The sequence below is a fragment of the Pempheris klunzingeri genome, chromosome 19 (genome assembly GCF_042242105.1).
Source record: "Pempheris klunzingeri isolate RE-2024b chromosome 19, fPemKlu1.hap1, whole genome shotgun sequence".
Lineage (NCBI taxonomy): Eukaryota > Metazoa > Chordata > Actinopteri > Acropomatiformes > Pempheridae > Pempheris > Pempheris klunzingeri.
Window position 1 is genome coordinate 618,558 of NC_092030.1, and position 24,235 is coordinate 642,792.

Genomic DNA, 24,235 nt, shown 5'->3' on the forward strand with positions numbered 1-24,235 from the left:
GCTTTGTGTGTCTGGTTTTTGGCTTCAGATCTTATTAGTCCTGTCAGAGTGAATCTCTGATGTTCCACCTCTACGGTAGCACACACAGTGACACACTGCTGTCTGTGGTGTGTGCCGGTGATTCATGGTGAGATGAAGACTACCTGGCTTCTTCCTCCCAGTAACTAAACCATCATGTCCTTCTCTGTGCAGTTTATGAGCAAGAAGAGCATCTAGTGGCAGCCGTCAGGAAGTACAACAGCAGCAGCAAACTCAACGCAGGACTTTGGATCCCAAGTAGAAGTTACATGTTTTACTGTCAGTGAGGTTATTAGTAGAATATTAACACAGATTAGAGGAAGAGAACAGGACAAGGTTTAATATACCTACCCAACCTTACTGAGTTTACACCGTCATGGACAGCTGATTGGTTGGTTAATGGACCGGTTGATCAACAGAAAAGTTAATTGGTGGATTACATCCACTAAAAGAGCTTGTTTGATCCACTGACAGGCTCAGAGTGTTATTCTAAGTGTGTGACAGCATCATGGAAAGGATCCCTACAGAGAGAGACCTGGAAGATCCTTTTGGTTTAACCACAAACAGCCATCTACTTGAGTGTCGCAAACGTTTGACACACTTTTCTGTCAAAAATGCAAGAAAACTGCTCATTGAATATGAGTGTTTTCTGCTTCTCCATAACTTTTCACGACATGTTTTATATAAATTGAACATCTTCTCAGACAGAGTGAAATCAGTCAGTGGTGACAATGAATTTATTTTATTTTATTTTTTGGTGCCTTGCTCATCAGGATTTAACTTCCGCCATGTCAAGAAAAAAACAGAAGAAGAAGAAAGTACTTCCGCTCTTACCGGAAGTCACTTCCTCGCTTCACAATGGCTCCTCCAGTCGCAGTGTCGCCGCTCATCAAGGTAAAAAGACAAATTATTTGCCCTTCAGATCGCTGTCCGTCAGTGTGGACCGAATGGATGAAATTTAAACGCCAGCTTTCCTCTCAAGCCGCCGCCGCCGCTTTGGCTGTTAAAGTCCGTTGCGTCAGTAACTTAGCATGTTAGCTAATGTTTGCTAGCTGTGACATTGAGAGGCTGTAACGTCACACAGGTGAACTTTCCTCAGCAGAAACAGCTGAAACACGTGAAGCATTTTCCACGTCTGTCTGATAGCAGGTCCCCGATTATCATTACTGGCTGTAGAGCTGCTTTGAAGCCAGTGTGTCATAGTTAGCTGAGTTATCCGGCCAGCAGAGGGGTCAGAGCTGCTCTGAGCTGCAGCCCTGTCCCGGCTCACTGAGCGGGGCGTGTGTGTGCAGGTGTCCACGGTGGTCTAATCAAACGGTGACCACACCTGGGGTGTCGTTAAAGACATCTGTAAGGTAACATAGCCCTAGCAGCTATATCCGCTGTGTTTAAAAGTAGCAGTGGAAATGTTCCACTCTGTTAAAGAAGAATCTCATCATAGACTTTATGTCTTTGATGCTAACTGAGCTAATATCAGTTAGCAGGCTAGTCTCAGTTGACCCTAACCAGTATGAACCTCTTTGTTTCAGACGGCCAGGTGGTCTGCCCTGCTGCTCGGCATCTTCTATGGCAAGCAGAGGTTTGGTAAGTCTGTCTGCGCATGCGCCAGTCTGCAGAGACGAGGACAGTAAAGTCAAAGCAGTTTTAATACTAACACCCTGACATGTCAGAGGGAAAAGCACCGGTGGAAATGATGATGGGAGAAAAGAAGGTTAAAGTCCGTTTAGCTGCTTCAGTGTCATGGTCTCTCACTGTCACACACCTGTATGACACCAGCATCACCTGAGCTTTTCCTACTATGGCAGCTGCAAAAAAGGTGTAATAGGAAGTTGCAATGCTGTAATTCAGCACAGTGCAGTGAGGCCTGAGTTCACACTAACTACTAACTACTAACAGCTGGTTAATTTACCAGTTTAAGCTCTGTGGTAAGAAGGTGTGCCACCTTTCACACCTACAGCAGGTCAGTGTTTGACCATTGATTATTTCAGTAGAAATTAGATTATAAAGTTTCATCATGAACATAAAAGCAGTGACAGGTGATGTCAGACACCTTAATTAACATAAATTAATGTTGGGGGGGTTGGTATAATAATTAAATGCATTATTTGTCTATTTGGATCCAAGGGGCCCAGTTTTTATTTGATTTACTACAGATTTGAGCTTGTTAAGATATTTCACCAGATATTTCTGAAAACCCTCAGTGAAGCCCAGTAAACTTAAGAAAATACCAATAAACCAATAAACTGATTAAGAAGAAGAAAGGACTTCAATGAGTTCTCACGCTGTAAACTTGTTTTAAAGTTCTTTTTTCCTCAGTTTTCATGGGATACAGGATGTTTAATGCAGCCCTGCTCTGGTCTCTAAAGTATAAATGAATCTATGAGTTAGTTCTGCCTCTTGTGACTCTTGTGTCTTGTCCAGAGTACCTAAAGCCGATCGCTGAGGAGGAAAGGAGGGTCGAGGAGGCGGAGAAGAAGGTCCGAGAGGAGCAGGAGCGCATCTACAAAGAGCTGTCAGAAGGTAGCCCAGGACACACACACACACACACACTCACTCACACACTCACTCACACTCACTCACACTCACTCACACTCACACTCACACTCACACTCACACACACACACACACACACACACACACACACACACACACACACACACACACACACACTAAATGTCTCCCTGACTTATTTTCCCGTCTGATTCTCTCTGCAGCCAATTCTGACTCCATCCTCAAATGAACGGCCTCTGGACTCGTGTCTTCATGTCCCAAACTCAATAAAAAGAAAATTATTTTTCATGTAACAATCAAACTGTGTGATTTGTGTTTATTTTTTTTGGGGGGGGGGGGTCTCCATATGGAATTAGAAATGAAATGAAAATCAGGCTGTTCTATTTACGGGGTGTGTTGTGTGCCCGTCCTTCAGTAGGAGATGAGCCTGGGGAAGAGCACCGTAGTAATCCTGGCCTAGTTTAGCAGCAATCCCAGGATTGGGGTCAGCGACCAGTAGGAGAAAGTGCAGTGTGGACAGAAGTGTTCCCTCAATATGTAATTACCTTATGCAATGATGTAACCTTCATTAGGACTCTATGTTTCCTCATAGCTTTATATAATAAGAACATGCCAGTGCTTTACAGCTGTGGGTTCAGGGTTTAGTGCATTTGTGTCTCAGCCCATAGTGACTTTGGCATCACAGGCAATGAATTCAGGCAGTTTCCTCATAAAAATATTTGCTTTATTTGGGTCATCGTTGTACACATGAAGAGACAAGCTGTTAAAATACTGACCGTAAATGAAGTCAAGTCTATTTGAACACATTAATGGGTATATCCTCTGCATGGTAGGGTACATTTATTGCCTAGTATTACATGGTCATCTCTGATACACCCAGTCTTTCCTTACATGCTGAATACATCAGTGAAGTGAGGCAAGCGTGATAAAAGCCATCTTTCTGTCACTGGAGGGATAAGAAATGACTCGACGACTCATTTGCCAGCGTAGAAATCACACTAAGTTCACTATTCAAAAATAAGCATCTATATTATTTTAAATATATATATTATATTGTTTTGTTTAGAGAGAGGAAGGAAATATGTACAAGTCATTACAAGGAGTTGTTCTTTAGTCTCAAACAGCTCTTCGCTGTCTCTCTGCAGACACGGTTACTGCAGACGTGTGCCGGGCTGCTGGTTCCACTGCTGTCTCACCTGGTTCAGGTGTGTTTTCACCTGATCCTTTCTGTGCGGAGTTCACACGATCTCCACATTTACGTTTGTGTTGTGCACTTCCTCTCGTGGATGTGCACATGATAGGATCGTACCATCGGCCTCAGCCCTGGAGTGAGTCCTCAGGTGTGTGCTGGGCTGAACCTGCGTCTCTTCAGGACGCACAGGAGGGATTTTCCCATCAGGGATCAATAAGCGGGAAGAGATGGCTGCTCCTGCTACCACAGTAAGCTTCAAAACATTGGAATTATCCAATCTTTCAGTTGGAAATGAAGCTACTGTCATCTGGAACCAACTAATTTCCAGAGAGTTAAACATGCTCTTATTTAATAAGACATTTGCAAATATATATAATTATAAAGTATAATAACACTCAGCTACTCTCTCAGATGTATGTACAGTGTGAAGGCATCGTGAGGAAGCAACTACAGGCTTGTTCGCAGACAGTTAAGTTAAATTTCTATGCCGTCGGCTTGATATTCATATAAAGGAACCGTTGTCTTTCTAAGGTGCATCTTTTACAGCAGCAGTCTGGAGCTTCATCTACTTTTGGCTCTCTGCATCCACGGTAAACAAACTCTCATTTGTAAATGGTAGGTGACTGGAAGGAGTGAAATATCGGAAAATAAATAGTGGAATATGTACATGTTAGTTTACTGGTAGGTCTATCTACCCGTTATCTGAGAAACGCTACAGGACTTTTACATTACTGTACAATACATGTATTTGAGTATTTGAAAGCAGAGCTCCAAACATGAAATCCCATCTACAGCGAGCGGGGCTCTGCTGCAAACAACCACTGGAATAGTGAAGTCGCCTAATTGCTGCTGTGTGTCATAACTACTTTAAAGAAACCATGAAAAGATGTATAAAACTCACACACACACTCACAGACACACACACACACACACACACACACACACACACACAGCATCTTTCCATGTGAACTAACATTAATCCTCAGCAGATGAGGAAAAGTGATACTGAAAGAGGAGGAGTGGAAACCTGAGGTTCAGAGGTCACCTGGACTCTTCCTGGTGAGGATTCTCTCCTCCAGTTTCTCTGGAGAACTACTGTGGCGCTGTGCATTCACTCTCGGATCCGTCTTCCTGACTTTTTTTTTCTTTGGTGATGAGACTGGCCGACTGGCTGCGGAGCTCAGGTCAGTCTGCGGTGAGCCGTCCGTGTGCACGGCCGTCGTGTGCACGGCCTTTTGACCCTTTAGCACACCGAGCAGGTCTTGGAGCCTCCTCCTCCTCCGGTGTTGTTTGAAGGAGCTGGTGGACAAGCACACAGAGTCAGTGTGTCTGTGTATCAGCAACGTTTAGTTCTGAGGCTAAATAGTTTTTGTGTTCAAACTTAACAGTAACCCAGTCTGAAATGCTTCAAACAAAGCTCGTAGGACTGGTCACCCCTCACTGCAGCAGCTCTAAGGGTCATAGCTGTGTGATTATTCCAAACCTTTAGTGGCTGCCGTTGCATCTTTAGCAGCCTTCTCTTCCTCCAGGACTTTGAGTGTAGCCTCGTACTCCTCTTTTTTAGCGTTCCACTCCTTCCTGTTGTTGAGGATGCCGTCCAGCATGGGTGTGATTTGTGGGTGGAAGCGAGAAAACTCCTGTGAAGGAAGGACAAATGATTAGAGCAGCGTGGGTGAGGCTCCTGTGGGTCTCATGTCGTCAGACCTCCCACAGAAACAGAGCAGAAACCTCCAAATGTGGACTAAATACAAGATTTAGGTCAACTGAAAACAATCACGTACTCTTTATCACTCATCTTTTACCTTGTAGACAAACGTGCAGACAAAGTCAATGAAACCACACTGAAGCTTTGGGAGCTCGGCTGACTTGTTCCTGTCCATCATGGGCTGGAGAGAAGAACAGAGAGAGTTTGAGGCGTCACATTAACACCCCGGACACCCCGGAGCAGCCCTCCGGCCAGTGAGCACAGAGGACGGCACGCGCCATCTTCGGTTTTATTTGTTGCACTGATGTGAAAATGACCTGCACAATCATGTCTCTGTGGCTGGACGCCTGTTTCCTCTTTGAGTTTGTGTTTTTAACCTTATTGTTTAAAGGAGCCCATAGAAATTAAAACACGCCACACAGCTTCCCTTCCAGCGCTCCATCTTCCTCCCACCACATGTCTCCAGCCGCCTCGCCTCCATCTCGTTGGGGGGAATGAGCACAACATCTGAAATGCCACCAGGCGGCCTGAACACCTAACGTGCCTTAAATTTCACACAATATTAAAGAAACTTTGTCAGCCACTACTTTAATAACTACGTTTTCATTCCGTTTGCAGCTCTTGTGTGTTTTATATCATTTCTGCTGGTCAGATGGAGGTCAGCACTGTGATGGATAGTTTTCATCGTTCTCAAGCACCAAGTGATTAATGGAGGAAATAATCAATAATGAAAATAACCCACACTACGGATGACCAACACACTTATTCACTATTCACTGACAGTAACACACACACAGATGCACTCCAACACTTTGTACACTCACAATAGGCTGCTGCTCCAGGACGGTCCTCTCCAGGTCGCCCTGCTCCCAAAACTCTGCTGCTACGGACAAGGCAACCTGACACACACACACACACACACACACACACACACACACACACACTTTTAGTTATCTGTAGGGGAACAGGTCACAAACACCTGTTGAGACACTCAGTTTCTCACCTTGCTCTGAACCTCCCAAGGCTTGGTGATAGCTGACAAGTCACATGCGGTCATCATCATGGCCCTGAGACAGAAAGGATTTAGAGAATCAGAACAGAGCACAGGAGCGAAGGACAGAGGACGTGCTCGCTGGTTACTCACATGACGATTTCTTTCCTGGTCGTTTCTAGAGACATGAAGTCGACCCACTTCTTTTCTTCCTCGTATGTGTGTGAGAGGTCCACGATCTTCTGGAACATGGTTCTTTTCCTGTCAAGAGACGAGGAGAGGGACCGTTGGACCTCATTTCACAGTGCAGACAGAAGAAGAAAGAGCAGCTTTAAACAAGGAGAGGGAGACAACGAGAGACGTGCTGACTTGAAGTAAAGAGCCAGGTCGGTGGCGATGATGGCGATGTCCATGAGGTGAATCACATGTTCGACCTGCCGCTTGTGCAGGTTCTGGTAGATGTTCAGGGACTGCAGGAGAGAGGAGAGGTGGCCATCAGTCACAGTGACAAGCAACAGATTTCAGTGCAAATGTACAGATTGTTCTCCACTTCAGCTCTTAGTTCTCACATCATCAGCCAAGAGGAACTTTCCAAACTCTAGATGGTGGCGCTCCAAGATGGAGGAGCCGTGCAGCTTGGCCAGAGGGTTTCCAGATCTGTTGGAGTACATGTGGTTTACTCAGAATTAAACATGATCTTAACATTGACATAGTATGTGACTATCATATGATGAAACCAGCCGTGATGTTGAAAAATGTCTCATCACGGAAAAGACTCGAGCCTTTGGAAGCTGACTGTCACATTAAAATGAATGGAAGCTTAACTTAAACTGTGAAGGGACTGTTTTATATCGTACCATAAGTCTTCGCACTGTAACTTGCACGTACACTCACATCTTGTAAATATAATTTGCTGTCCTGTGTTGTCTAATGACAATAAGGCTGTAGCTCGTACGTCCTGCAGTGGTTATTCAGGAGCAGTCTGATACACAGCTCTGTGGTCGGTGTACATCTCCTCTGGCCCTCAGGACAACTTTGCAAAATGTACATTGGGTTATTTTTTCTGACTTACTTGACTTGGTACAAGTTGTTGGTCCCTCTGTGGTCGATATCATGGAGGAAGCCTGCAGTTATCATGGCCATTACCTCCAAGTCAGTGTAGTACCGCTTCAGCATTCCCGTCTGAGCACACAAAATTAAATAAAATAAGGTATTGCAAAGGAATAGCTACTGTAATTAGCTCCTGATGTAAATAGGGTGGGTGAAGGAGCAGCACCGTTAAGAGGGTGAACATGGTCTGTCCCACGTTGAAGCCGTGACGCCAGTTGTGGTAGGTGATTTTTCTGTAGCCTTTACTGACAGAGTACATGAACCGAACCAGCACCTGAGAACAGACAGCTGAATGAGCACAGAGGCCTTCGTGCTGCTTCACCATGATGGATGTTAATCTGCATGTGTGTGTGTGTGTGTGTCTGGATCACCTCTTGAGGGACCTGGAACTTCTTGACCACCCCGACCTCATAGTACATCTGGATCCCGCACTTCACCAGGTCCATCTCTGTGCAGTTAAAATCTGAAAAGCGGAACTCGTAGATCTCAAACTTCTTGATCAATTGAGGTAGTTGTTGTTTTTTCTAAGAGGGAAAGAACAGAAGCGGATCAAACAAAGAACACAGCACGGGAATAAAAGGAAAACTGTAAATATATATAGAAGTTACCAGGATGTCAAGGAGCTCCTCCTCTTCACACTCTGCGGGCTCACAGCCGAACAGCTCTCTGGTGTTCTGCCACACATGAGAAAAGCATGGAGGTTTTCAGTATGAGCTGAGCAAACAGCCAGCAGCACAGGAGCAGAAGGAGTTACACCTCCTACCAAGCGGGATGTGATGAATAACACTAGCAAACACTTCTGATGAAACTCCCAATCTTTATGAATACTGAAAAGGATGAGGTGCTGACCAGGACGTTCTGAATCTCGTCGTCCCGACACTTGACGTGGTACAGCACCATGTCCTGAGCGATTTCCTTCTTGTTCTCCAGCTTGTTCATCTTGTCGTAGGTGTCCGGGTTGAGGACAGACCATCCCAGGAACTGGGTCAGAGCCTGAGAGACACCATGAGTGTGTTCAGCAGGAGAACTACTCTCTGCACCAGAGCTTCTCCACAAAAGCATTTAATGGTGTGACTGCGTGCAGAGGGGCAGCTGGACGTACCTCCATGAGCTGCTCGTCCTGATCATCAAAAGGCTTCCCGTCTTTTCTGTTGTAGAACGTGGCCACGCCGACGATCTCCTCTTTCTTGTTGACGATTGGCAGCGAGAGGACGTTTTTTATGGTCCACCCGCTGCTGTCGAGCGGCTCAGTCTGCAACAACACACGACACCGTATGAACATCAGTGAGCATCATGAACCGTGAAGCTGCTCTCAGCTCAGGGTCTCACCTGGAACGCAAACGTCTCATCAGCAGCTGCATTCATGATGTTGCAGATCTGAGGAGCAAAAACAGAACAGGTTAAAGGGGGCACACGTGCACACCCGTGAATCTGGTGCAGACTGAAGGAACGACATGAGGAGAAACTCACAAAACCGCTCTCTGCAACATAAGTCGGCAGGCCGCTGCTCAGGGCCCAGTGGTCCGGAGTGGGGCCTCTGTATGTCAGACAGGGAAGCACACACGTCAGGGCAGGAGCATGCAAACATCAAACTTCAGACAAATACTGCTGCTCGTGTCAGTTACAGGAAATAACTGAGTCGGATTATCTGTTTGGTTCAGGTCAGATGAGAGCCATCTACTCACGGTATGACTTTGATGTCCTCTTTTCCATGTAATATATAGTCAATCACTTTGTAGAAGATAATCTCCTGCAGGAAAAAGGAATCCCAGAGAGTAGATTTAAAACCAGTGAGGGGCGTTCATATGCTGCTAGTCATGTCAGATGAATGAAGAAGAGGACGTACCCTGCCATCAGGAGTGACGGGGCCGGAGTAAGGCGCCTGCTCTCCCATCAGCACGGGCCAGATGTCAAAGAACTCCTGGAAGAAGGAAGACAGAAACACCAGAGGGGAAGTCAGCGCCTCCTGGTTATGGATGCATGGACACAGGTGTTACAGGCCAAGAGACAGAAGGACACGCTACCTTCTCCTTTGTCATGTCTAGTAACCCGACGGAGTAGCGGTCACAGTTGAGGTAGGCTCGGACTGTGTACAAGGCTTTGTGAAACTGGCGCTCGATGTCTGTCAGCTCTTCAAACACCTTGTTGGCGGACCACAGCAGCAGCTGGGAAACACAGCAGTCAGCTCACACACGTCTTTACATCACACAGGGACGACAAACAGGGATGCGGGTCAACGGGCCTCACCTGTCCTTTACGGGTCTCACAGCTGTGCAGATAACTCAGGTGGTAGATCTTCAAGTTCAGGGTGGCGACTTTCAGATACTTTAAAAAAAGCTAAACGGACAAACGAGAGAGAGAAAAGCAGCATGAAGTCCTGATAGGAGACGTGTCAGAGCACATACGAGGACATGGGGGGGTGAGGATGTAGGACAGGTGCTGTTTCCCTCTGAGGGTGATAATCTGACCTTTAACCTTTAACGGTCTGTGTGTGGAGACATCCCACCGCTTCAGATCACTCAGGCTGCTCATATGAACTGTGACTCCACTTCAAACCATTTTGTAATTCCTCTGTCTAGACTTGATCAGGCTCTTTTCATGGCTAATCAATAAATATGTTTTTGATATATGGTCCTTAATTAATCAGCCTGTTTCAAAGTAAACTGCATTTTCTCTGGATCAGGATCCACCTCCTGAGTGTGATCTGAACCATGTCTCCTGTCTTTATGACTTAAAAACAGCTGATATTGTTTGTTTGAACATGCTTTTTTCCCCAAATACAAAAAAATACATCTGCATTTTTTCACGGTTTTCACAGATGAAAACTGAAGAAAGTGTGAAAGTTTATCCCGGAAGAACTTTTAAAAGCCGTAACTACACAAGTTAACTGTCTGTTCATAATCCTTTAAGCTTATTTCCTTCTGAAGCAGAAAGAGTCCTACAGGAGCAGCTTTACTCTGCTGCTGTCTTTGGATGACAAACAGTGCAGAATGATTCTTTATTTTTCTAATAAAGTCATTAATCTACTGTGGATGGACGTCCTGATGGCATCGAGCCTGTTTCCATTTGGAAGCTTAGTTTATTCCTAATTGGGATGACATGGTTACATGCTGTGGATTAATGACTCATTAAGACCTTTGTAATCCACCAGTCAGCTCCAAGGGAATCCCCCCCCCCCCCCCAGTGATAGTTTGGTGACACAGTCGAGTTTTTATCACAATAATTTACAGCAAAGGTCCAAAAAGAGCCACAGTCAGTGTGTGTGTGTGTGTGTGTGTGTGTGTGTGTGTGCTGGGTCTCACATCTTCGTCCTCGGGAGTGAAATGTGGTCCCGTGGTCTTGTTGAGGGCCATGATCACGGCCACCATGTCTTTGCCGTTGAGGATGGGCGTCGCCAGAACGCTCTTGGTCGTGTATTCTGTGAGTTCGTCGACGAAGGAACTGAAGTGCTGGTTCTGACCGACAGAACATACGAGACCTCAGTACATTCAGAACACAGGTGGAAACACAGGTGGAAACACAGGTGGAAACACAGGTGGAAACACAGGTGGAAGCACAGGTGGAAACACAGGTGGAAACACAGGTGGAAACACAGGTGCACACATGCAGCACTGTAGTGACTGTGTACAGACTCATTTCAGAAGGAAACTGGTCCAAACTGTGACTTATATGAGTCCTGAGGATCCTGATGATCTATTAGAGGTCTGTGGTGGTACTAGAGTTAATATTTTAATCAGTGTGGGGGGGGGGTTATGGGACGTGGTTCTAGGCCTCTAAGGTTTGCACAATATGGACGGTTATTGTACCAGTGAGCAGAGGATGAATCAGCCAGCATTGTCAAGCAAAATGTCCCACAGTGACAGGATGAACCAGCTGTTTCCCGCTGGTGATTTCACCTCAGTGCTTCTTTACTATGGGCACGACGTATATCAGTGCCCCCCCCCGCCATATAAAGGCCTGTGTGCAGAGCAAAGTAAACTAGTTTTGATCTGTTTTAGATTCCTGCTGACTGCTAAATGCCAGAGGCGTCTAATCCACAGCTAGAGCAGAGGCTGATGGGATCTGGAAATAAAAGGATTATGTCTGACAAGGAGATTTACACCTTCACTTTGTCACGTATAGACACATGCTACTCACTCTTCTCTCACCTGTCAACAACCAGCAGGTTTCAGGCAGAAATTAGTCATGAAAACACAGATTCAGCAGGAGCCGGCTGTTAACTAGTGTTAACTAAAACTAATATAACTACTGAAGTGGAGGAGGAGGAGCTCAATCTGTGCTTTAAACCTCAAAGCCTGCCCAACACTGATAACTACCTCACACACTGAAGCTGCATGAAAGCATGAAATACGACTCTGAGGTTGCTTTAATCATATTCTGTCCACTTGTAGTTCATTTTGTGTAATATTTAGTTGTATGCTACATTTCCAGCCTACGTCTGGGAAGAGCATCGGCCAGCGTGTCCCTTCAGCTACAAGCCATCCGCAGCTTTCAGCGTCATGTGAATCTCATCACGCTGATGCAGAAACTGTCTATCATAACCAGATCATTTTAAGGGAAATGTTCCACAGTATGAAAGCTGTGCTGCAGTTTATTTTCCCTGAGCAGATTTACTCCAGAACGCTGTAATCCTGCACTGCACTGCAGCCACATGCTGTTTTTTCTGCTGATTTTTTGATAGAAAACTGGGCGTCATGCACCTTTTAAAGGGCAGGTTAACCCATAAGTGAAAATCCTAACTCTTCCTCCTGTCTTCCTCCGGCCTGGGGCTCAGAAACAGGCCCGTTAAGGTGTATTTGTTAAGAAGATAAGCATTTCATCATTAAAGCCACGGTATGTGGGATGTGAGAACTGGAGGCTGTGGCGTCTCCTGGCGGTGGGAGCGTGAGCAGCAGAGCAGGTATGCTCCACATCTGTAAGTGTGGGGTGCCTGCCGCCTTACCTCTGCCACGTTTTTCACATTAACAGTCTTCTTGGTCAGGGCCACGTGGCCGATTATCCCGAGGTCCAGCGGGTAGACGATCTCGGAGTCCGGCGGCACCACGCAGTCTTCCAGCTCTGCCTCTGTGTTGACGTTGAAGAGCCTTGTGGCGAGCTCTCCGATGCCGTTCCGCTGCCGGTACATGAACAGGCTGCAGCGGTCGGCGTGGATGAGCGCGGTGATTCTCTTCAGGATCTTGAAGACCACCTTTTCCACGTTGACGTTCTCCTGCATGTCTTTGATCAGTTCGTACATGATTTGGCTTTCTTCATACTTGAAAAAGAGAGAAACACAACACATGTTTAGAGCTTGGTTTCAGTAGGGAGGATTAGGACCTTCATATGAAACACAGGACTGGACTTTGGTCAGAGTTAGTGAAAAGGTTAAATGTACCTGGCAGAGCTCCTGGAACTGGCTGATGTCGATCTGCTTCTCTGGGATTCCTGACACCTTCGTCAGGACGGCAGGATTCATCTTCTTGGCAAAGTACTGTTTAGCAAACGCAGGGTTCCCTTGGAGGAACTTTTCCACATCTTCCTTTTCAACACCCATGGTTCCTTCTTCCTCCTCTTCTGCCAAATGTTCCTGTCGTCTCCCTCTTCAGCTCAGCGATGGAGCTCCCGGTCGGCCCAGCACTGCTCCGCACGAACTACCTCCAACTTCTCAGAGCAGAAATAAAAGAAAAAGAATAAGCAAACCAGCAGACGGCAGCGTCCCAGTGTATCCTCAGCAGAGAAGAACAAATCTTACCCAGGCGTTACACACACAGGGGGAAGACAGAAGTGGACACATTCAAAAGCAGGTAAAAAATAATCCCCCTGTTAGAGGGAGAGCAGACTGAGTGAGGGAGAGCCCTGAGGAGAAGGCAGAGGGCTGGATCCAAACAATCCTTCTGTCATCAGCAGACAGAGCTGAAGGTGAGCAGGGATCTGCCTATGCTAAACTTGTCAGCTGATCATCGAGTAATGAATATGTGGGCCAAATGATCCAGCCGGCCTCAGAGCGCTCAGAGTGTCTGTGACAGCACTCAGGGAACAAGTGAACCACAGAGACGCTCCTCAGCACACATGTTAAACACCACTTTCACTTTTAATCATTCACATTTGGATTTAGCTGTGCAGAACTTTCTAAATGTACACAAACACAACAATGACACAACATTTCCTGTTCATGATCAAACATGCAGACTGTGTGTCTGAGAGTATTTCTCATCTACATCTTGTTGTTTTTCAGTGTGCGTGTCGTCTGCTGTGTATTTGTCTCTCTCACACATGCAGGTCTACCTGTACAAGCTCTTTAAGTCCTTATTAAACAAGGCCTCCTCTGGCATAAGCCCTATTTAGTTAGGACACTAGCTGATTATCTCAGCACCCCGACTCTCCGTCTTTCTCCGCATGCAATCTTTACTGCAGCCTCCCTGCAGCGCCCACAGCTGTGACTCATTATCATGGTGAAGAGCCTGATGGTCAGTGAGATGCTGAGAGGACTGAGGGAAAAGAAGTGGACACGAACTGAACATTCATGAGACTGAACAGTCAAACACACACACACACACACACACACACACACACACACACGCACACACACACACACACACACACACACGCACACACGCACACACACACACACACACACACACACACACACACAAAGTGGGAAAAGAGAGCCGTTGTGTAAGAAAGTTATTAATCCTTTCACTCAGAGCGGGGAGGACCTGTCTATAATAAGGCTCATAAACACCTTAAACAAAAGGTCAAATAGATAATCTACTTCCACTATAATAGATTACCTGTGTGTGTGTGTGTGTGTGTGTGTGCACCTGTTGTGTAAACTCCTTTAACAATGAGGACCAGTGTAACAGGGTCAATTATACAGCAATGTGTACATATATTATAGATTTGTTATTGTTTAATTACACAAAATCTGTGTTACATTAAGTTTATTTTATTCATATTCATTTTAGTTAATACCTGACAGGTTGGCCTCCGAGTCGGTATGTGGAACTATTGTGCAACAGTTTTAGTTGGTACCCCTACGTTCTGGTTGTAATGTGACACACCCCGGAAGACAAGGGGTTCCGGAATTTTTACCTCGTGCTCGAGTTTGTTTTTGGTCTCCGTGGGAGAGGGGCATGCATCTGAAAAGACTGACCGGAGGATTTTGTACACGTTGCTGTTGTCAGGAGCTGCAAATAAAGCAGATAAGGCTTTCAAAAGTTATCGGCGCCCGAGTCTCTGTCTCACACACAACGCAGAGTCAGACACCACCGGTTACACTTGGTGCCGTTACGACCCGTTGCATCCCCGATCAGCGCCCGTCTGGTTCCCGGGGTACGGCTGCTGACTCCTGACTCCTGGCTCCTGGCTCCTGGCTCCTGTTCGTCATTCCTGCCTATTTGTCGCTGCTGCTCCGCGGCGTCGGAGAACTGTGCTTGCTCCCGCGGGTGCGCGAGGTTTGCTGACTGATTAAAAACTCGTCAAAGAGACTCCGGACCACTGCTTTGGAGTGTGTGACTTTTGTTTTTTTCCTCCTCTCTTTCTCCCGTGATTTTATTTCATGTTGGTTTATGCTGGTGATACTACTGTGACCCGCCAGTGCATTGAAGGACAAAAAAGGTGAAGACATTTAACAGCAGGAACAGGACAAACCTGAGAGGGCATATTATAACTGATGACAGGTTGATGGGCTCATAATTTATATTGGTCGAGTTTTTGAACTGAGCCTTTTTGTTTTACATCAGTTTTGGATCATTTCATTTTTTTTTCTTGATCTCTTATATGTGGTCATGCATATGAGGATTTAAGTTACATTTTGGGGGATTTTATGCTCTTTATTTGTACTCATACTGTTGGTTTGTGCATAACTGTCACAGTTTTTCTTTTCTGCCAATATTGCACTCATATTGTGATATTAGCATAGCTCTTTGTGGTGCCAGGGGTAGATTTTTTTTGTGTGGTTCATAATATGGATAGACATTTACATGATGTCACATTTGGAGTGGGGAGGGGCAGATGGGTTGCTGGAAGGGGTCGGTTCATGTCCCCTGGTGTTCCAGAATACACAGCTGATCAGACAGTTAACCCACTTCTGACCCCCACTGCTAGTTCCACGCCAATTACCCAGTCAAACCCCAAGCCCACACAAGTCATATCAGTTGATGATTTTGGAGACATGATTGCAAGTTTGGCTAAACAAATTGGAGAAAACATCTCAGCCAGCCTTAACACCATTCACCAACCCAGTACTGTCCAGCCTCAGTCTCCCACTGAAAGTGAGTCATCCAGCAATGCAGGTTTGTCTCAGTTGAAGGTTGTTGTGCAGTCAGACACCAAAGCTCCACCTTACTTCAGGGGTGATCATGCTGATGTGTTCTCTGTTCATGAATGGGAGGACATGATGAGATGTTACCTGAATAGGGTGAAATGTGACACTCCTGCTGAAATGTTTGACCTGATAATGTCGAGACTGACAGGCAAAGCTAGGGATGTGGTGAAGGTGTCGCTCCGCAGCCGCCCTAAACTGAGTACAGCCGACCAGCTCACAGCTGTGTTTGACATATTGAAAGGTAACTTCAGTGAGCTCACATACTCAAACTTACCCATGAAAGATTTCTACAGCACCATTCCCCGTGTTGGTGAGAATGCTATGGACTATTGGATTCGCCTTAACAAGTCCATCGACGCCGCTGACGAATGTCTGCGGAGGCGGGGTAAATCTGTGGAGGACCCCGGTGCTGAAGTGGTCTTAATGTTCATTAATCATTGTCCTGACCCCAGGCTTGCCATGTCATTCCAACTGAAGGCACCGGAGCAGTGGACTACAGCGGAGGTTCAGGAGCGTCTGGATGCTCACATGAGACATTTGAGGAAGACAGCAGCCCAGTCCCAGCACACAGTGGGTTTGTCGGCCTACAGTCAGAGCCCCGTGGCTGATTCTTTCCACCCTCCTGATCTTAGCACGTCCCAGGCTGCTTTAGTAGCACGCCAACCAAAGACACCTTCTAACTCTATACTGGCCTCTGCCCTGGCCTGCAGTCAGCCCCAGTCAGACAATGTTGTAGTGAGCCCACGTGAGCCTGCTTCTCTGTCTCCGCCTCCTTCTGCCGTCTCTGACCCTGCTCATGCTGCCGTTGACTCACCTACTACCAACCTTGGTGTTCAACAGGTTGTGGCAATGTTTGACAAAGTTCTGTCCTTGTGCAACGCTTCCCTTGCAACCACTCAAAGGCCAGTCAGCCGACAGCAGGGCAACCGTCAACCAGCCCACCATCGAACTGGTCAACCCCGTAACCCACTGCCTTCTGAGCCTCTTGCATGCAAGGTTTGTGGCTCCAGGGATCACTCTACCCATGCACACTGTAGGCTGTACAGATTGTGCCTCAACTGCTTCAGTCCCGGTCACATAAAGAGTCAGTGCCAGCTGGCCTCCCCTTCTCCAGCCATGCCACTGCCTTCTCCCTCCAGTGCTGATTTAAACTAGGCCGCCTGTGTAAGGAGAGGGGTAACATGGGCGGTACTGGTGACACCCTCAGTAAGGAAAATGACTTGCAATCAATCTACGTGAACTGCTGTAGTGGTCTCCCTGATGACAAAAAAGTTATTGTTGTGGGTTCACATAGAGTGGAAGGAGCTAGTGACCTGTTTTATGCTCCAGTGTCTGTCGGGGGTCAGTCTACTTTGAGAGGGATGCTTGATTCAGGGAGCATGTCATGCACGCTCAGTGTGGAGGCGGAGTCCAAGCTTAGAGCTGCTGGTGTTCTCCCTGATCGTCAGCTTGTGCCTGAGAAGGTAGTCCTTGTCGGCTGTGGCGGCCTTACAACACAACCCAGTTGTATCTATGACCTGGAAATTGAGCTTTATGGGTCCAAATTCATTGTGCCGACTTTCCTTGTCCCGGGGCAGAGAGACGAGCTCATCGTTGGAAGCAACGTCATTAGGCCCATAATACAGAGGATGAAGTCCGATGAGAAGTACTGGGAGCTCATCCACTCCAGCACCTCGGACCCTGATTGTGAGCAATTTCTTCAGTTGCTCAGTTGCATTACTCGTTGGTCTGGTCCTGAACTGCCTGATAAAGTTGGAACAGTCAGACTGCGGCAGGCTATCACTCTTGCACCACAGGGGGAGCATCTGGTGTGGGGAAAGCTACCCAGTAGTGCTCCTGTGTCTCCTGGGAGCACTGTCATTGTGGAGCCCACCTCTTCCCGTTCAGCCCCTAAAGATATCATCATTGGGAGGGTTGTGACACCCATGTGGGGAGATCGTTGGGTCCCAATGAAGATCCTCAACCCAACAATGAAACCTGTGACACTGCGCCGCAATGCAAAAGTGGCAGACGTGTTTCCTTGTGTGGCAGTGGAGGACCTCCCTCTCTCCCAGGGTGTGAGTAGGCCACAGACCAGTCAGACTGACCCTAACCCCAACTCAGGCGCCACCCCTAACCTCTTTCAGCGGCTTAAGGACTGTGGATTGGCGGACATCAATCTTGAAGACTGTGAGGTGTCGGGTGAGTGGAAACAGCGGCTCGGTGAACTTGTGCTCGCTTACCAAGATGTCTTCTCCAAAGACAAGTTGGACTGTGGGGAAGCGAAGGAGTTTGTCCATCGAATACACCTCACTGATGATCGTCCCTTCAGATTGCCCTATCGCCGTGTCCCTCCAGCTCACTATCATAAACTGAGAGAGGCGCTGTCTGAGATGGAGTTGAAAGGTATCATCAGTAAGTCAGTCAGCGAATATGCTTCGCCGCTGGTCCTTGTCTGGAAGAAGTCAGGAGAACTAAGGATCTGTACTGACTTTCGCTGGCTTAATGCAAAGACCGTCAAGGACGCCCACCCACTGCCTCACCAGGCCGACTGTCTTGCCGCCCTTGGTGGTAATGCCTTTTTCAGCACCATGGATCTCACATCAGGATTCTACAACATCCCCCTCCATGAGTCTGACAGGCGGTACACAGCCTTCACGACACCCTTGGGCCTGTACGAGTATAATAGACTTCCCCAGGGCTTATGCAACAGTCCCGCATCATTCATGCGGATGATGATCAGTGTGTTCGGGGATTTGAACTTCTCCAGCCTCCTCTGTTATCTGGACGATCTTCTCGTCTTCGCTCCATCTGTGGAGGAAGCCCTGAAACGGCTGGAGGCTGTCTTCTCACGTCTCAGAGCCAACAACCTGAAGCTGGCACAGAGGAAGTGCTACTTCCTGCGCAGGTCTGTGAGGTTTCTTGGGCATGTGGTGGACTGTGGTGGTGTCTCAGTCGACGAGGAGAAAGTGAGGGCCATCTCAGCTTTCAAGCGGGAGGACCTCATGAACGATGACGGCTGCACCCCATCTCAGCGGCGGGTCAAATCTTTCCTTGGGATGGTCCTGTATTATCAGCATTTCATCCCTGGCTGTTCTTCCATTGCAAAGCCACTCTACACCTTGACTGCAGGACAGAAGAGGAGAGCTAAAGGCTCCTTTGGTCGGAGACGGGCTGGCACCTTTCGAGAACTGACTCCCCAGGATTGGACCCCTGCCTGTGATAAAGCATTTGAGGATCTGAAAAGCGCACTCCTCAACAGTGTGATGTTGGCTCACCCGGATTTTGATAGGCCTTTTGTTCTCTCCACTGATGCTTCCCTTGACGGTCTCGGTGCTGTTCTATCTCAGGTGCCTGCCGGTGAGGAGAAGGCGAGACCCATTGCCTTTGCGAGCAAGACTCTCAGTCGCAGTCAAGCCAACTATCCTGCCCACAGACTGGAATTCTTGGCTCTGAAGTGGGCAGTTTGTGATAAGTTTAGCCACTGGCTCAAGGGTCACAGATTTACTGTCTGGTCTGACAACAATCCGCTCACATACATCTTGACCAAGCCGAAACTTGATGCTTGTGAGCAGCGGTGGGTCTCTAAGCTGGCTCCGTATTGCTTTGAGATCAAGCACATCCCTGGCAGGCTGAACGTGGTGGCAGATGCCCTCAGCAGAGACCCATTTGTGAGGCCTCTGAGGCAGCGGCTGCTGTGTGAACCTTATTCTGAACTGCTGGACCAAGTATGTGATGTCAGTGATGGATGCGTGCAGGATGCCTTCCGCCTCACGTGCCAGCCACAGTCACTGGGGAGTGCCTCTCACTCTGCTGCTATTGAGGGCTCAATGTCTGAAGATGATGTCTCCTCCCTCCTCTCTTCATTGGACGAGTGGGACTCTGCCCCCAGGCAGCGGGCGGCCTCCGCAGCTGACCATCTCACCACCCTCAGACTTCCTGACCAGGATATGTTGCCTTCATTGTCTCTTGCTGAGCTTCAGTCACATCAGCAGCAGGACCCGGTTATCTCGAGGGTCGCTCACTATGTTGACAGGAAGCGCAGACCTTCCAGACGTGAACGCTGCAATGAGAGTCAGCCGACTCTGAGAGTCCTGAAGCAATGGGATAAGCTAACGCTCCTGGATGGCATCCTCTATAGGGTAACAAAGGATCCCTTGACCAAACAGAAGAGGTTCCAGTTTGTTGTGCCTGAGTCCCTGAAGGAGGATGCGTTGATGGGTGTTCATGATCGTGCTGGTCATCAAGGTCAGCCCCGCACACTTTCCCTGGCCCGCCAGCGTTTCTTCTGGTACGACATGGAGAAGGATATCCGCAGTCATGTGAAGCACTGCCACAGGTGTGTTCTCAGCAAGACTCCCGAGCCTTCTGCAAGAGCCCCACTGGAGAGCATCAAGACCTCCGTCCCTCTTGAACTCGTGTGCATTGACTTTTGGTCAGCTGAGGACAACCACAACAAGGCAGTGGATGTTCTTGTAGTGACTGATCACTTCACGAAGTTGGCACACGCGTTTCCCTGTCAGGATCAAACTGCCAAGAGGGTGGCCAAGAAGCTGTGGGACAACTTTTTTTGCATCTACGGTTTCCCCCAACGCCTCCATTCTGACCAGGGAGCAAACTTCGAAAGTGAGCTGATCGCTGAGCTCTTGGAGTTGTCGGGGGTTGGCAAGTCCCACACCTCACCTTACCATCCTATGGGGAACGGCAGCACGGAGAGGTTTAACCGCACCTTAGGCAACATGTTGAGATCTCTACCCCTTCGCTCCAAACAGAAGTGGCCACAAATGATCCAGACCATGACCTTTGTATACAATTGCACTGTTCATGAGACCACAGGGTTCGCGCCCTTCTACTTGATGTTCGGGAGAGTCCCTAGGTTGCCGGTTGACCTTCTCTTCAAGAACGTGCTTCATGATTTGACTGTGGGTGACTATGGTGCTTATGTGAAATCCCTTCTGGAAGACCTGCACTGCGCCATGGCACTGGCTCAGAAGAACTGCACAGCTGAGCAGAGACATCAGTGTGACCAGTACAACAAACGGGTCGAAGGTCAGCCTCTGTCTCTCGGTGACCAAGTGCTGCTGGCGAACAAAGGCGTTAAGGGGAAACGTAAGCTCTCTGACAAGTGGTTGCCTGTTGTGTTTACGGTGGTGGCCTCGAAGCCTGCCCTGCATATCTACCGGATCAGGGATCCAAAGGGACATGAACGTGTCGTTCACCGGAACCTGCTGCTTCAGGTCAACTTCCTTCCGCTGGAGGAAGCTGTGGATGATGATGCTCCCATGTCCATGGCCGCCACCGGTATGGCCAATGACCCCCCTGGATCTGGTTGGCATGAGGCGGATGTGTCTGATTTGGACACTGCAGCTGCGACGGCTGAGCCATCCCTTGCTGACTCTCTCTCAAGTGTTGGTGACTGGGATGATGGCCGCACTGCCTCATGGGTCCGTGAGCGGTCCTCCATTGATGGGCTCCCTAATCCAGACTGTCAACCACTTCCTCCTGTAGCAGCCTCGCTTGCTGCTGGTGGCCCTGCCACTGCCCTGGATCCCCCGACGGCTCTCCCGGACTCCCTACTGCAACCACCGCCTGCCAGTCCGCCTCAGGCATCTGGTGCAGACGGCCTACTTACCTCACGGTTCGGCAGGATCATCAAACCGGTGTGCCGCTTTATCGAGTCCATGGCACAACTTGATTCCATGCTAGGGGTTCAGTTAGATACCCGTCCTGCTGTTCTTCATGTGTAAAATGTGTGAATCAGGGTGGCGTGTTATATGAGCTGCTCTTGTTGTTGTAATGGTTACATGTTGCTGTGTAGGACCTTGAGTTGTATTTTTTTTGTGCTCACTCACATCGTTGGCCTGTGTGTGTGGTGTATAAGGCACCTCATCTTGTCTATGGAGTACTGTGAGTTCTTGCTAGGCGCCAAGCAGATCTCTTGTTCTCTTATCCTTTTAATAGGAAGCTCATATTGCTGGTTCATGTCATTTGGTTGTTTTCTTAATGGCCAGTGTGTTTGCGTGATTGTTTTGCTACCCAGAATTTTGTGTAATTCTAGGGGGGTGAGTGTAACAGGGTCAATTATACAGCAATGTGTACATATATTATAGATTTGTTATTGTTTAATTACACAAAATCTGTGTTACATTAAGTTTATTTTATTCATATTCATTTTAGTTAATACCTGACAGGTTGGCCTCCGAGTCGGTATGTGGAACTATTGTGCAACAGTTTTAGTTGGTACCCCTACGTTCTGGTTGTAATGTGACACACCCCGGAAGACAAGGGGTTCCGGAATTTTTACCTCGTGCTCGAGTTTGTTTTTGGTCTCCGTGGGAGAGGGGCATGCATCTGAAAAGACTGACCGGAGGATTTTGTACACGTTGCTGTTGTCAGGAGCTGCAAATAAAGCAGATAAGGCTTTCAAAAGTTATCGGCGCCCGAGTCTCTGTCTCACACACAACGCAGAGTCAGACACCACCGGTTACACCAGGCTGCTCTGTGCAGCAACATGTTCTTATTATATCACCTCATTCAGGTCAGAAATAGTTTAGAAAGCAGCAGAAGTGTTGTCTTAGTGCAGTTTAATGGAGTAAACCTCCACCTGTTCATATAAAGTGTGTGTGTGTGTCAGCGAGCAGCAGCAGCAGCATCTCATCACGCTCCCAACGTCCACGGCAACACGCTAACATAAGCAGGAGGAATGAAACCAGCAGTACCATTTTAGGTTAGCACGCTAACATTTTCCAATCAGCACTGAGCTGTTTCTGTTGGGGGGGGTGGGGGTCATCAGATGTGCAGGCGTTTGCTCAGACCAGATTTCATGCAACAGACATTAAGACATTTCACATCAGTCATGATGGTGCTGGAGGAAAAGTCACCTATTAGGAGTCATCCTCTGAGAACCACGAATGTCCTTCACTGACATGCTGAAATATTTCAGTGGGCAGACAGACAGACAGACAGACAGACAGGCAGACAGACAGACAGACAGACAGACAGACAGACAGACAGACAGACACTGCCAGTTGGTGCCGTTCTACATCAGCTGAGGATGCACAGTGTTGCCTCTGTCTGCTCACTAGTATTCAGGTCCTCGTCAGCTGCACTGCTGACAGTGACCACAGGACGGCAGCAGACCCCCACCTGAGCACCTGAACCCGCTGTGAGCTTGGCTGACGGCTCCACGCTGTCCTGGTGCTTCACCCCCTCTGACAGTAAATGAGGACTGATAATGCAGCAGGGTCCCGTGGTTGGTGCCTTAGACCCCCTCTGGCCCCCAGGGTGCCCCCCCCAAAGACACAACTCCCCATGACAGGTGGAAACTATAGCACGTACGTCTTTTAGTCCTTCTCAGTCAGATCTTTCTAAACCTGTTGTAGCTCAGCGCCCAAAAACTGTCCAGACGTCAGGCCACAACCCCCAATACCAGGAAGCCTCTGTGGGCTTTGTGAATGGGATGTACAGTGCAGGCTTAAGGTTTTAGGCAGCGGGTGTTTGTCCCTGAACGTGACGGCACTGAAATAGACAAAGTCATACGGGGTGCTGGCCTCGTCCTTCTGATGGTGGCCTGAGGCTCTGGGGGGGTGAAGGTGAACGTCACCACCAGAGTGTCTTCACAGTAAATAGTAACAGAGGACTGAGTCACAGGGGCCTTTTCATTCGCTCCCATATTAACCTCCAGATATAAAGAGCAGCGTAGTAAACCTATCTTTGGCCGCGATCCATTTCAGGCCATACAAGTCGGATTATAGCAGTGAGCAGCAGCAGAAAGGAGCGTCCATGATTGGCTGGTCTGTCCGAGGACTCTCTCTCACAGACATCGACTTGTTCTCAATAAAATATCTGATGGATAACAGAGCTGGAGGTTTTTCCTCTGTTGTGACAGCAGTGATCTCATGTGACCAGAGTTAATCCAGGAACTGAGAGTTTATCAGTTGGCAGCAGAGGGAGTGTGTGTGTGTGTGTGTGTGTGTGTGTGTGTGTGTGTGTGTGTGTGTGTGTTCTGTCTGAGTGTGTTATCACTGCTGATGCCACTTCTCCTGAAAAGAAGACATAATAAGTGTCATGATAATCTGATTCTGGGGACTCTGAAGTGTTGATTTGTCCTATTTATTTACATTTATATTTATTATCTGTGCTGTGTGTGTGTGTGTGTTCATGCATGTACATGAATGATAGAATTATTTATTCTCATCATTTCAAGAGTTTTACAATCGTAGTTGAAATGAGGACATCAGACGTCTCTCCTTTATTACACGAGGAGGAGTATCTGTGTACAGAGGTGCAGTGGTCCTGGATGTGAACCAGCAGCTCTGTGTAAGCCAATAATTCATCCTGACATCTTTCTGTGCTTTTCTGTGAGCTCGCCCCCCCAGTCCTTCTGCTGTGGACTCTGTGATGCTCTGAGGACGTTCACGTGTG

General features: G+C 47.8%; 1 protein-coding gene across 1 annotated transcript; it reads right to left on the reverse strand.

The window, feature by feature from the left end:
* Positions 1 to 4,964: 4,964 nt before the first annotated feature.
* pde6b (phosphodiesterase 6B, cGMP-specific, rod, beta) lies at positions 4,965 to 13,060 on the reverse strand. Its single transcript, XM_070850167.1, has 23 exons — positions 12,902 to 13,060; positions 12,470 to 12,781; positions 10,830 to 10,982; positions 9,775 to 9,864; positions 9,552 to 9,692; positions 9,374 to 9,448; positions 9,213 to 9,277; positions 8,998 to 9,064; positions 8,857 to 8,904; positions 8,630 to 8,779; positions 8,377 to 8,520; positions 8,136 to 8,201; positions 7,899 to 8,051; positions 7,694 to 7,801; positions 7,490 to 7,599; positions 6,987 to 7,074; positions 6,787 to 6,887; positions 6,571 to 6,678; positions 6,430 to 6,493; positions 6,251 to 6,325; positions 5,524 to 5,607; positions 5,205 to 5,358; positions 4,965 to 5,020 (listed from the first exon to the last, which is right to left on the reverse strand). Exons 1-23 carry the CDS (start codon positions 13,058 to 13,060, stop codon positions 4,965 to 4,967), a joined length of 2,571 nt encoding a protein of 856 aa, XP_070706268.1.
* Between the last annotated feature and the right edge of the window lie 11,175 nt (positions 13,061 to 24,235).

Bases quoted from the DNA above. Each gene is read 5' to 3' on its own strand.
- pde6b (XM_070850167.1), bottom strand. From the start codon at position 13,060: ATGGGTGTTGAAAAGGAAGATGTGGAAAAGTTCCTCCAAGGGAACCCT. The intron at 9,865-10,829 runs GTGAGACCCAGC...TTGTCCGTTTAG, and splicing joins TCACTCCCGAGGACGAAGAT to CTTTTTTTAAAGTATCTGAA. The intron at 6,888-6,986 runs GTGAGAACTAAG...TCTCTCCTGCAG, and splicing joins AGTTCCTCTTGGCTGATGAT to TCCCTGAACATCTACCAGAA.